At 46.7% G+C, this 13,964-nt stretch overlaps 1 protein-coding gene and 1 pseudogene across 1 annotated transcript in view; one reads left to right on the top strand and one right to left on the bottom strand.

The window, feature by feature from the left end:
* Lyrm4 (LYR motif containing 4) overlaps nt 1-13,566 on the top strand; it is a 108,152-nt gene extending 94,586 nt beyond the window's left edge. Inside the window, exon 3 of the mRNA XM_032884400.1 lies at nt 13,137-13,566. Coding sequence (XP_032740291.1) covers nt 13,137-13,205 — 69 coding nt within the window. The 3' untranslated portion in view covers nt 13,206-13,566. The remainder of the gene's footprint in view (nt 1-13,136) is intronic.
* LOC116883329 lies at nt 1,217-2,530 on the bottom strand (annotated as a pseudogene).
* Nucleotides 13,567-13,964: the final 398 nt, after the last annotated feature.

Genomic DNA, 13,964 nt, shown 5'->3' with positions numbered 1-13,964 from the left:
ACTGCTCCTCTCCCGCTGTCTGTGGGGTCATATTTATACTCCTTCATCAAGAGTCCTTTCACATGTCTGCTATAGCCAAACATCCTTTCACCTGGGTCTGCCTAGGAAAACAGTTTGCTTTAGCTAGACATCCTTTCACCTGTTTACCCCAGCAAACCATCATTTGATATAACTAACTTTCCAAAGAACTGGACGTTTCCACTTCACAGGAGTTTGCTCATGCTGGCCTGTAACCAAGGAGGGATGGTGAGCATTTGCACAGCCTTGCCACTGCTGTATCAGGACAAGGCCTGTTGCCGAGGTGCAGGTGACCTCAGTGTTGAGTTCAAGGGCTGACGTGTACCAAGCTTGGGTCTCACCCTTAGTACAGGAGCGTGACCTCCAGTGGAACATTGTCTCGGCAGTGCGCCCAGACTCTGCTGTCACCGTGGCTGGCAAAGATCCAGGTTGTACTCTGACGTGATGTTTGGGTCTCAGGTTTTGCTCAATTCCAAGAAGGGCTGGGTGCCTGAGTTGGTTCTTCTGTCCTGAGGCTTCCACCTAACAGAGGCTGTTGTGCAATGCTCCACAAGGCTTCAGCGGGGCGGGCATGTTCGTGTCCCTACCTTACCAGTTCTACCCCAGCCCAGCAGAGGTGGGAGAACATGCTAGAAGAATGTACCTGTCTCCTGCTCTTTGTTTTGTTTTTCTCTTTCTGTAGAAATGTGCTGCTTCATTACAAAGAGTCTCACAAAACGAAAATATCTCAAAAAGGAAGTTAGGCTAACAACGTCCACCTGCAGAATTGGGGAAGAAGGGGAATGTAAGTTTTTCTGCTTGCCCAAGACTAGTGGGAAGGTATAAAAAGAACCAATCTAAAAATGGCTGGTACTACCTAAGCCTGAATAACGGGACGCAGAAGACCCCGCCACCCTTTCTAGCAACCCTAACCAGGCATCCTAACAGAGCTCCTAACTTGCAGTTCAGGGTTTTGTCTTCCATTTTTTTTTCTTTCCATTCACACCCTACCATGTTCAAAACTCAAACCCGGGGCAGAATGGACAAGGGAGCTCTAGGAAGAGTTCTCCCAGCACCACTGCCCTGGGCCCTGGCCCTGGTTCCTATGTAGTACCTGAGGACATTATATTTAATATATTTTATATAAATACACAGGGAATAAAAAATAAAATCCAAAAGATTAAGGGAAAGTGAGGAACTCAGGGAGAAGACAGCTACAGACCTTGCTCAGGCCAACTTGACCTCTTCTTTGACCCCTTTGGCTTCTGGCTTCTCCTCCTTGGTTTTCGCCTCTTCTGTGACTTCTTTTTTTCTCTTCTGGATCCTTCTCTTTTTCATCCTCTGTTTGAGGCTTTTTTGAAGTTAAAAGAGTTCTTACAACTACCTTCTCCCTCCCCATCTGAACCAGAGAATCCTCCTCACAGGCAGTGAGTTTGTCAGGGAGCAGATGGAGATGTGTTTGTCAGCATCTTCCTCACCACCATTCTCCCCTGGGATGACATCCTCTGGGATGGCCTGCACTTGGACCCAGGGGCATGGGGTAGCATTCTCAAGTTCTCAAAGAGCCTCTGCTTGATCTTTTCCAGCTATTCATTAGTGTTCTGGTTAGTTATATGGGAACAGCTGATGTAAAGCTTAAAATTCAGTCCAAAGTATTCAAAAGCCATCATTGTATGGTAGCCCAGGGCCACAGCTGTTTCATAAGTCCAGCACTGAGCTGCAGTACAAATGGTGTAGCCACCTCCTTCCAGCATTAGCATAGGCGAGTTGAAACTCTTGACAAGCTCCACACACTTGGAGTGCCCTTTGATGGTCAGATTGAAGCAACCTCACTGATCCTCAGACAGGGGATCTGAGTCGCACTGTGAGACCACTGCACTAGGCTGGAACATCTGCATTGCTTTGGACATGACTAGCTTGAAAATGGCTTCATAAGGCCCATCATGGATCCCATTGCGGAGTGGTAAGTTACTGGCATTAGTACTTGTCAGCCCCAATATCCCATAGGTCCTCAGTTTCCAGCAAGTATTCTCCATATTTATGAAAGGACACAGTCATGACCCAGTCCGTGGTATAGAAGGCCTCTTCCACACCATCACCATGGTGAATATCAATGTCAGTATACAGCACACCAGCCCTGATCATAGCCCTGCCCACATGCTGCTTTTTAAGTTTCACCGAACATGCCACAAAGCCACCAATAGACACCTGACAGAGCTCAAGCCATATTGGACAGTCCTCACCAATGTTGAATCTCTGCATCTGCTCGCTGTATTCAGGCATGTAATCTGGGCAGATGGAACACAATAATTTAATGTAGTAATTGCTGTGGTACTTGCTCATCTCCTCAGCATTGGCTTTGTGAGAATGATAGACTTCCATTTTTCCATAAGGTAGGGACCATAATTAAGCAAATTGGGAGACATGCAGATTTGGTGAGTCTTCATTGGGTGGTTTCGTCATAATAGTAGTTTCCAACATTCCCATCATAACAGTAACAGACTTTCGTCTTGGAGTCCTGAGTCTGCACCATCTCGCTCATTGCCCAGCCTCTCCCATCAGACTCCTGTCTGCTCCTGTCTGCTCCTGTCTCATGTTCTTAACCACCCCTCCCTTTCCTGAGCGCTGGTCTAGACCAGAGTGGGAAGCATCCAGTTCTTGAGAACAGTGCACGGGCCCTTGTGTCCTACAGCAGCACCATAACCTGCAGTCTCTCCATCTCATTTGCTGTGTGGCCTTACCTTCTAGAAGGACTTGGTGAGAAACTACTCTCTGGGGTGGGTGGGTTGGTTGGTTGGTTGGTTGGTTGCTTGGTTGGTTTTAAAGAGTAGTCATTCAGTAATAATAGTAAGGGTAAGTGCTTGGCCCAAATCTCCTAAGATTACACTCCTTGTCATTTATCACTCAGGAATGTCAGAGAGAGAGAGAGAGAGAGAGAGAGAGAGAGAGAGAGAGAGAGAGAGAGAAAGAGAGAGAGAGCGCTTGACTGCCTTCCCCTCATGCCATGGCTTCCCTAAAGGCAACTTTAGTATTGCCCAGACAGTAACTACCTGATAAACCCCTCCCAGATTAGGGATATGGACATGTTAGGAGCCTCTGACCCACACCTGCATCCATTCAAAACAGTCCCTGTAGCAAGAACCAAAAGCTTGTTGAAATGGGAAGCCTTTTAGCTGTGACTTCAGGCTCCTTAGAGGCCACAGGTCTCTGAGATCCCTTAAAATAGTTCTATTTTGGGGTTGGGGATTTAGCTCAGGGGTAGAGCACTTGCCTAGGAAGCGAAAGGCCCTGGGTTCGGTCCCCAGCTCCGAAAAAAAAGAACCAAAAAAAAAAAAAAATAGTTCTATTTCCCCTGGAACACAAAGAAAGGCCCTCACATAGTAGTCTTACTTCTGTATCTGAACATCAGACATGCAGGCAGACAATGAGATGTCCCAGAAAGCTGGTGACTGCAAGTGAGAGTTATAGAACCATGCTAGCCTTTGTCCAGACCAGAACACTTTTGAGAGAAAGATCACTGACTATCACTAATCCTGCATGGACAGCCGTTGTACACAGGATGCATGGATATGTTAATGAAAGCACGCACACTTGTATCTGCTTTCCCTGTCCTTACAAGCAAGGATAACAACAATAATTGCTAGCCATGGTGTGGGTTGTAAGGAGGGAAGTATATTTGGCCTTTTTTCTCTTCTTTTTTTTTTTTCTTTGCTGATAATTATACCTGAAAATTGCCAAGCAACACTAGTCTTACTCCTACCAGGAGCAGTTACTGCACAGGAACAAGTATTATGTCACCACCTCTGTCCTCATTAAGAAGGTCCCAATGTGTCTAACTCAGGGCCTATAGACAGAATGGACAGTGACAAGGCTGCAGTGGTGTTTCAGAGAGTGGCTGAGTGGACTGCACAGTTGGACAAGGTGTCTGGCTTCGACCTGAGCGCCAGACCCTGGTTCTGTGCTTGCCCTTTGCAGCACAGGCCAGTGAGAGTGGGCAGCTGGGTACTTGCCCTCTGAGAAGAGGCCTCAAGCTGGAATTCCATGGGAGAATCATTAATTGATAGCTGAAAGGCGTTTTGTTGTGTTTATTGCCTTGCAGATCCCCTGTTAAGTGTAGCCATGTTGAGAGAGTGAGAGAGCTTTAAAATGTGCTTCTGAAACTGAATGTTTGGAAGCATAAGATAAATTCAGTGCATCTTCCCAGAAATTCATGATCACCTTGGGAACACCATTATTGGATTAAAGTACACAGAAATATAAAGCAATATATACCGTATCCTTAAGGATCCGTAGAAGATGCTTCAGAGAATGTTCTCAATGACCCCTTCAAGTCTAGTTCCAAATCCCCGAGAGTAAGACTGAGTTTGTCAGCTAATTGATGTCTGGGTCCAGTGTGAAAGGCTCTGCTGTATTGACCTCTCACCTCTGGCAAGTACCCTACTATTTTGGTTGTAGCCCAAAAATGATTTTAGATTTTCAGAGTGTTCTCTGTTTTGATATCATTGTCTTTTGGGGGTTTGTCTGTCTGGTAGTTTACTTTGCTTTGCCCCTGTATCAAGTCTTCTTGTGGAGGCCAGGCTGGCTTCAAATTCAGTCCTCCTACCTCTACTAAAGGCTGGGCTCGTGAGTGTGTACTCCACATGCAGTCTCATCCTCTTCTTCCTTGTTAGCCCTATAAATCATGCCTTTCCACAAGTTGGCTGATCTCGGTCTTCATGAAAAATCTGTGTTAGAGGCTGAGCGCCATTGCTCGCACTTGTGGCCCAAGCGTTTGGAAAGCCAAAGCAGGATCCCGGGCTTGGGGAGCTGGGACTGTATAACTAGCTGTAGTCTGCGGCTACAGTGTGATGCTGTGCAGGGGAAGGGTTAGTCTACATTTCTCAGTTTAGGCAGAAGGATAATTTGGTTATTTTGGCATTCTAAGACAGTCTCACTACATAGAGAGAGTGTTGGCCTAAAAACACTATCCCAGGCTGACAAACTGCCTCCTGGGTGCAGGAATTACAGACTTACATCACCACACCCAGCCTAGAGTTTTAAGTTTTCTAGTTTATTCCTGAAGATCACATATGGGACCGTGAAAAGCACCTGGTTCCCAATTGAGCTAAGGCTTGAAACCCCGGTGACCCTGAAGGGATGGTAGGCACTTTGCCTGTCCGCAGATACAAGGCCCCTGTCACTAGCCACAGCCCTCCATAGATTTGTGGCCATCAGTCACATAAGGGCAAGGCCCCAGTCCCCTCCACAGGTAGAGGACAAAGGGTCAAGACAGATCTCCATTTTAATGAGGTAGGCAAAGACCTGGAGGCTTGGCCAATAAGTTTTCCTTCCTAGACACTCCTCCCTGCAAAAGATATTTAATCTCAGGCCTACCCTGAGAATAGGGTACAATTTTACACATCCACTTTCCTCCATGACAATAAATGTCTTAAAACCATGGACTGCCTATTTTTATCGGGATTTGCCGTGGAGAGCCATGGAGAAAGCCTTTGCCTATAGAACCACTATCTAGTCTCCCGTAGAAGGCCTCTCTGTGCTCCCAGCCACAACCACCACTAAGCTCAAACCACCTGTGGGACCAGCCAGAATTCCCCCCTTCTCCCAGATCCGCCCTGCCCCCCATGGGCCCCCACTCTGTTCTTAGCTCTTCTTTGACATCCAGCAGCTCCTGAGTGTCCAAGAGCCTGAGAACCAGAGGGACCCATCTTCATCGCCTGGGGACCTCCAAGTCAGCTCCAGCTGTCCCACACCTCAGACTGCGCTTTCCCACCCCTGAACAGTGCCCTGGGGCTTCCCTATGGCCCAGCACCTGCCCAGTGACAGCTGAGTTAAGCCTGATCACTCCCTGCGTCCCACCTCTCCAGAGGCCATGCCCTGTGGCAGAGGGGATTCGGAACCCTACCACCCTACAATCACACATATTTCTTTCTGTTTTTTAAATATTATTACATTTATGTGTGCATCTGTGTAGCACACAGACCCATGCTGCAAGCAGGTGTATAAAATCAGAGGACAGCATGCGAGATCAGTTCTTCCCTTCCACCCTGTCAGTCCAGAGGCATGAACTCAGGCTGCCTTGCTTGGCGGCTGTCTTTACACATGGAGCCGTCTCAGCAACACCACACATTTCTGATTAAGGCTATATTTTGGTGTGGTCTTAGTTGCTATGACAGTTGGTACTGCACTGGCTTTTATCCAGTGTAGATCACTGTGATACTGGCTTCAGGGTGTGAACTGGAAGGACATGCTCGCCAGAGCAAGGACATGCCTTTCAAAACGATTATTAAAGCAAAACAAGTTGTGTTCTCTTACAGGAAATGCTCCTGAGCACTTGGGGCAGCCCTGGCATGTAGCAGATGCTCATTAGATGGCCCTGCCACTTTCCTCTCAATGCAGATTAAAAGTCTCATCACATGCTTTTGAGGCACATCGCCCCTTGCCTAGGAAATGTCCCTGCCTGGCCAGCTTTAGTAACCTCTAGGAAGCGAGCAGCAGTGCTCTACCCTGGATCTTACCAGCACAGCCAGAAGTCCATATCTCTCTTCTCACTTCCAGTGTCTATGCACTCCTTCACCAAGCCCTCAAACCAGTTAAGAGTATGAGGGCCCTCCTGGGCAGGAAACCACAGCTCTAGAGAAGATGAGAACCAACCCAGCAGTCATTTCTCAAGTTCAATCCAATTTCAAAAAAAAAAAACTTATATTCAAAGCCACGTGGCCTTGTCATTGGCATGGCACTTTAATCTGCTGAAGGCGATACACGTCATGACTGTGGTGGGCCATGCACATACGCAGCCTTCCACACACTTGCCACGTGTCTCCCCACATTAGGACTCTGGGTAGCTAGAACAGTTGCCGAGTGCTCCCCATGCCTGTTGTCCAGTTGCTTCCCTCCTACTCTGTGAAACAAGCAGGAAGTTGCAGGGGCAGATTTAGGATTCCTGGCAGGGCAGATCCATTCCACTGGCTGGTCCTTCTACCCCCTCCTGAGCCCAGCTCTCCTCCCCTTGAGTCTCAGGTGCACTGGAGGGTGAGTGCACGTCACTTCTGAAGTTAGCAGTAAAGACCTTAAGGATTAAGATAATTCTGTTTTCTTGGATCTTACTTGCAGTTGAATAATCTGTCTTTTTCAAATAGACTCTAATGCCAATTCCAAAAGTTTACAGAAGAAAAGTGTGATCCATTTTAATGACCAATTTATGCACAGTAATTGTCTGGCCTGACTGTGGAAGTCAGGTGTGGATTCTGAGGGGACTGTAAATGGAAATTGCTAATTGCACTTCCTTAACTCCCTTGATGTCTAACCTGCAGCCTAGTGGCAGCATACTGCGTTATCAGCTGCAGCCTTAATCACACCAACTTCCTGCATATGCTGACACCTTGTACAGTTAGATGTACGTTTGTGGGCTCTGCTCCATAGCTCTCATTGACATAGCTGTTTGGAATTCCCTTCCTGGGTAAACTCAATGTTCCCCTCACCTCTCCTGTAATTGTTCTGGGTCAATCCCTGTAACCCTGGATCATGGCATAAAACCTCTGCTCAGCCAACATTATACTGTTGAGTTCTGTTTAACAGTCAGTGGGCGTTCTTGTTGCAGGAAGTGATGGTCCTATTGCTGTTTCTATCAGCTTGCCTTTGCTGGGTCTGTATTTATACGCTTAATTAACCACAGCAGATCTAGGTTTCACAGTAACCAGCATAGAACCTTACCGCTACAGGTTGCAAGACACCACCATGCAGCACTGATGATGGCACAGGTATGTCCTGAGGAATTTGTCATTAGCACATTTATTGCTGTGGAATCATCATAGAGTCTGTTCACACAAACTAATATGGCTACAGCACCACGAGGCAATATGATCTTATAGGGCCACCATCATGTAGGACATGTGTCTTTGATCAGAACATCATGTGGTAGGTGACCGTATTTACTGGACAGTGACCACTTGCCTGTCCAGTCCTGGGCTGTGGCTGTGAGAGCAACGTAAGTCAATAATCCCATGCCCTCTGCCGCCTCCTTCCATCATCATCAAACAGGCTCATTCAAAGTCAGTGCAGTGTGTTGAAAACCATATGAGTGCTGCATCTCTGTCGTGCTCTCCTAGGGAGAGATCCCCATCTACAGAGGACACCAGGGATGCCTCAACCTCTGGGCCAAAGGGTGGGCAGGCTCTGCTTGGATGAACATCAGGGGAGCCTCTCTTGATAGTAAACCTGGCAGAGAGGCACAGAAGTTGGAGCCCTGCAGCCTGATTGCAGTGTGTGAGACATTCAAAGACAGGCAGTGGGCAGCTAGGGGATGTAGAACAGACACAATTCTAGACAGACTGATCTCAGTCACCCTTATGTTTACTTACCTCTCTTCACATTATCACGATAGCCATAAAATTACACAACTGAACAGATTTATTTAAGAGTTGGTAGTATGTCTAATACAGCATTCATGTGGCTCTAGACTCTATCCCAGCACTGAATAGACTTTAAAAACCTAACTGACGGCTAGCAGGTGGTGGCACACACCTTTTATCCCATCACCTGGGAGGCAGAGACAGGCAGAAGATCTCTAAGAGTTTGAGACCAGCCTAGTCCACAGAGAGAGTCTAAGACAAGACTGCAGAGAGAGAGAGAGAGAGAGAGAGACCCTGATTGGAAAGAAACAATGATAAAAAGCCTAAGTGATATTTGGGTCAAAGTGAACTATAAGTTGGTGCATTTGGCCTCTGTCCGTTTCCCAGCCCTAGGTTACTGGGGTTTGTGAAGCTTGCCTTAGGCTCACGGTCACAGCGGGTTGGGGTTCATTAGGAATGCATTGTTGCTGCTTTACACACCCAAGTCCACATACCCTGTTATGTGGAGCAAGACACATTTGTCATAGGTTTATATCACACAAAGCCTTCAGACAGGCCACCAGAGGGAGCATAAGTTGGAAAAGCAAGAAAACCTCTTTTGAAAGCAATTTGGAAGCTCCCTAGGGAGTCCTAAGAATGTCATAACTATTCCCAGTAACTCTGCTTCTAGAAACTTTCATTAACAAAAATATCAGGAAAAAAGACATATTAACCTAGCATTAACCAAAGGAGGCTGTATGTTCATAATGAAAAACAAATACATTACAACACATATTTCTAATGAAGTACTTGCTATAACACTATTAAAGATATTCATTCAGGGGCTGGAGAGATAGCCCAGCAGTTAAGAGTGCTGTCTGCTCTTGAGGACCAAGAACTCACCTTGGTCCTCATCTCATCTCATTACCACCTGAAACTCCAGTTCCAGGGAAATCTGACACCTTTTGCCCCTGTGGGTATGTGCACTCAAATCCCATCAACACACACACACAACACACACACACACACACACACACACACACACACACACACACACACACACACCACACACACACCTGAAAATAAATCTGTCTTGAAAGAGACATTAAATCAGATAATAGTGAGTGATCATTACATGGTTAAATAGAATGAGCAAGCTACAATTCCAAACTTAAATACTTTTGTGTGTGTGTGTGTGTGTGTGTGTGTGTGTGTGTGTGTGTGTGTACACGCGCACACACTCTCTTTACTTTGAGTTTGTTTTTGTCTTTTTGAGACAGGGTTTCATGTAGCCCAGGCTAGACCTATAATGAATATGCACCAACAATGACTTTCAACATTGATCTTCCTGCCTCTACTTCCCAAGTACTTGGTAAACAGTTGTACACCTGGTTTTTGAAGTTCTAAAGATTCAATGCAAGGCTTAGCTTGCTGGAAAACACTGTATACGTCAGTTATATCCCCTGCACATTTAAACCTACATATAAATTAATAACCAGGGGGGTGGGATGGGCAGGGCCTAGGAATGTAAGTAGCCCAAGGGTGGGGTACTTGCATGTAATGTGCAAGGCCCTGACTCTAATCCCAGGACACCCCCAAATCCCTCCAAAATATCAATATCTTTACCATAACTCATTCAAAGGAGGGTACCCTGGGCTAGCAGGGCAGCTCCATGAACATCAGAAATCCAGGTACTTCCTCTGTACCCTCATTCTTAGTGGGACTCCCAGATCTGACTGACTTCTCTCACAGTGCAAAATAACTTTGATGTTTCAACCACCCAGTTCATATACCAAGGAAAAAGAAGGCCAAGTATCTTAGGATCACTGCTGCTGAAACACCATGACAGAAGCAACTTGAGGGGGAAAGGTTTGTTTGGCCTACACTTCGTATCACTGTTCATCATTGAAGGAAGTCAGGACAAGAAATCAATCAAACAGAGCAGGAACCTGGAGGCAGGAGCTGATGCAGAGGCTATGGAGGAGTGCTGCTTACTGGCTTGCTCAGCCTGCTTTCTTACAGATCTCAGACCCACCAGCCCAGGGATGGCACCACTCACAATGGGCTGGACCCTCCCCCATCCATCACTAGTTAAGAAAACATCCTACAGCCAGATTTTATGGAGTCATTTTCTCAGTTAAAGTTCCCTCCTCTCAGATATCTCTAGCTTCTAGCTTGTGTGAAGGCAACACAGAAATAGCGAGCACACCAAATGAAGAGAGGGAAAGGCATGCAGGCTGGAGCTGGAGCAGTGGTTCTCACTGTGGGCCACGGTCTCTGGGGGTGGAATGACCCTTTCACAGGGGTCACATATCAGATATCGAGATATCAGACAGTTACAGTACACACAAAACAAGCAAAACAACAACACCAAAACAGAAAAGAAAGGCTCCTATTAGTGCTCCAGAATAGACCATATATAAACCTAGTTGACCCATTTGAACTGCTAAATAAAGTCACATGTGTCACCTATCTCAGTTATGTGGACTTTTCCAAAAAATAGTGATTTGGTTACTTTATTTAAAAAACTATTTGTATTTTAACTCTTGTGAAAACAACTTGATAGTGAACCCATAGGTCTGTTTCAGATGACAAGGATCCACACTAGCCATGCTTTTGGTTTTGAAGGAGTAAATTTATTAATTTTCAGCAAGCAGGAATAAAAAACTAAAACAGTAAAAAGACGGGAGGACATGAGATCAGACATAGCATCCAGAAACCAACTGGGCAAGTCCTGGAACCAGAGCAGTCAGCCAGAGCGTGTGCTGGAGAAGGTCCCAGGAAGACTGTCTGTCTGCTCCTGGGTGAGATTTCTAATTAGCCATCGTCACGGGCATCCCTGTTTGTGTCGAGGGATAAACAGTAGCAGAGTCTTGCTTTGGGAAGGTGCCTGGGAATGATTACCTCCCAGCTGTGTTCAAGGACATGAGGTCTGGATTCTAACAGCTGCTCTCCTGGTCTCAAGAACATGGCATCTTCATGCTTGGGCTGGTGTCTGTTCTCCTTTGTATTTCTCACAGGGATGAGTAGACATGGGGTCTTTGGGGACATGCTGAGATAAACATGCTTGGGTCTGAAATGGGGCTGGGGGCAACTCAGCCTCCAGAGCTAGCTTCTCAATGAGTTAAACAGCACCAAACAATGTATTAATGTATGCATTAATATATTCTCTTTGCAGTTTACTAATATATATTACAAATATTCAGGGTTGAGGAAAGTGCTGGTCTTAAGACATGTGTCTCAATCCATCAGCAGAAACTTAAGGCTGACATTTGAAAAGCCCAGAGAAGTCCTTGGCTCCACTCACTAGGATTGTGAAATGATTCCTTAGATATCCAGAGAATGAATGAATAAATGAGGAAAAAAGCTCTACCCAGCTAATCACAGACCTAAGAAGGTTCCAGCATATTTATCAGAGTGTTCAGTTCTGCTCCTGAGAAATGAGCTTCCCAGGCCTCATCCACCTGGCATTCCATGTCAATAAGAATACAAGACCACAGACACAGAAGCAGGTTCATCACTGTGGTTTTGTCCAGAATTATTCTAAAGTGCTCATTCCCACTTTTGCTGGCAACGGGAGGCAGGCTGCGCTGATGCCTGCCTGCTCTGAGTGCACACTGCATGCAAGACAGTGCATGGGGAAACAGAGGCAAGAGGCCTCTACAACTGCCAGCATTGGTACGAGTGAGCCACACTGACTGTGTTCCTTGCCAAGGACATACTCCCTTGCCCTGGCCCTCTCCTTAAGCCACAGCATTAATAAGGCAGGAAAAGAACCCTTGAGAAGGCTCTTCGGTGTAGTGCACGCCTTCAATCCCAGGGTTGGGGCAGAGGCAGGTGAATCACTGAGTTTGTGGCCAGCCTGATCAACAAAGCAAGTTTCAGGGCACCCAGGGCTTCAAAGAGAAACCTTGAGGGGCAGGGAGTGGGGGAGCCTTGAGAGAGTCTGGGCTCTGACACATGACTGACCACTCTGGGTGGCAGCCCCGACCTTGGGAGTGTGCTCTCATTTGCCTTTGTAAAGAGAAATTTCTCGCCCCAGATGGTCCATAGAGACTGTCCAAGTGCTGAGATCCAGACAGATGTCCTAATGCCCAGTTCCTCCCCAGTTCTGTTTGTTCCTTAGAGTATTGCCTAGGAAGTGCCATTAGTGAGAAACCAGAACAGCTAATCTTTGTTTTAGAAAAGGGACAGCCCCGCATTGCTACTGCAGCATCTGAGGTAGTGGGAACACTAGGATACCAACAGAGACACTTAGTTTAAAAAGATACAACGAAAGAGGCAGGAAAGACAGGAAGCAGGAGCCTGGTGAGCATAGACTACCAACCCCAGCAGACACAGCACAGGCTGCCATCTGTAAGGGAAGCAATTCTCATGGGGTGGAGAGCTCTGCACATGGATGGCTCTGCCTGCAGCTGGCAGCCAGGGAGCCTAGTGGATAGCCTCGCCATATCCAAATACCAAGACCAATACCATGGTGACATTTGAGAGAAACACGGGGTCTCGCTAACATTCCACAGCAAGACTAGGAGGTGGAAAATAAAACTAGCGAAGGCATGTGGGAACGGTGGGAACGAACTTTACCCTGCAGCACAGTTTACACGGGCATCAGCCTGCCGTGACGGGCACCTGCACATTTTTATTAGAAATAAAAACAGGCTGATGGCATATATCTATAATTACAGCAACTGGGAGACTATCAGAAAGATGGCCGAATCAAGGCTAGCCCAAATTACATAGCAAGGCTCTTTCTCAAACCAAATATCTGACAGAGTCCACCAATTCTTACCTGGTGTCTTTCTTTGCCTTCAGGTCCTTATTGGCCAACTGTACTCAACTGACAAGCTTATCATTGAGAATCAGGAGAAGCCAAGGACATAGGAACCCAGCGCTAGAAACAGCCTCTGCAGAACTGACCACCGTCAGCACCCATTCTATATGGCGGAACCTCCCAGTACTGGGTGAAATCGCCCCTTGCTCTGCCTGCCTTGTAGGAGCCGATAAACTGAGTCACATTTGCTTTCTGTCAGAGCTGTCCTGTGAAGAAATGGCTGTGCATCCTCAGTTTCTGTGTTAGAATGAAGAGCTGGAGGTCCCTCAGAATGATGCCATGTGTTACCATGTCTCCTCGCCACCTCACCCACATTTGTATAGAGCTTTTGCAGACTTTGTGTCTTAGTCCTTAGCAGTAAACGTAATTATCTCTCTATCCTTTTGTACCAAATAAACCCATTACAATGAATGCGCGTTCGTTTCCTGACACAGCAGGAATGGTAAAAGTGGGGACTCAAAAGGAGGGCCCCACCATAAACTGCAGATTGCAAGCACCAGCTCAGACACAGGTAATGAGGACATGGATCAAGATGGGGAGTCTAGGGTCACCCAGCCACTCAAACCTACAAATGCAGAGTCCCAAGCCCTCCACATCCCAGGCACACTGCAATCTTAGTTCTGGCAATCACCAAGGAAGGCCATGAACACTGAAGTGTGCCGTGTGTAATCCTGAGACTCCAGGACACTGAGAAAGCCATATAAATGCATGTTACCTATGCTGTTTCACACCTTGGAGTCAGCAAGGAATGAGGAACCCGAAGATGGAACGTTTACAATACAGTTCTCAAGGTGAGAGAGATGGCTCAG

This window comes from Rattus rattus, chromosome 14 (genome assembly GCF_011064425.1).
Source record: "Rattus rattus isolate New Zealand chromosome 14, Rrattus_CSIRO_v1, whole genome shotgun sequence".
Classification (NCBI taxonomy): Eukaryota; Metazoa; Chordata; class Mammalia; order Rodentia; family Muridae; genus Rattus; species Rattus rattus.
The sequence above is the reverse complement of the archived record's forward strand: the minus strand, read 5'-3'. Positions and strand labels throughout refer to the sequence as shown.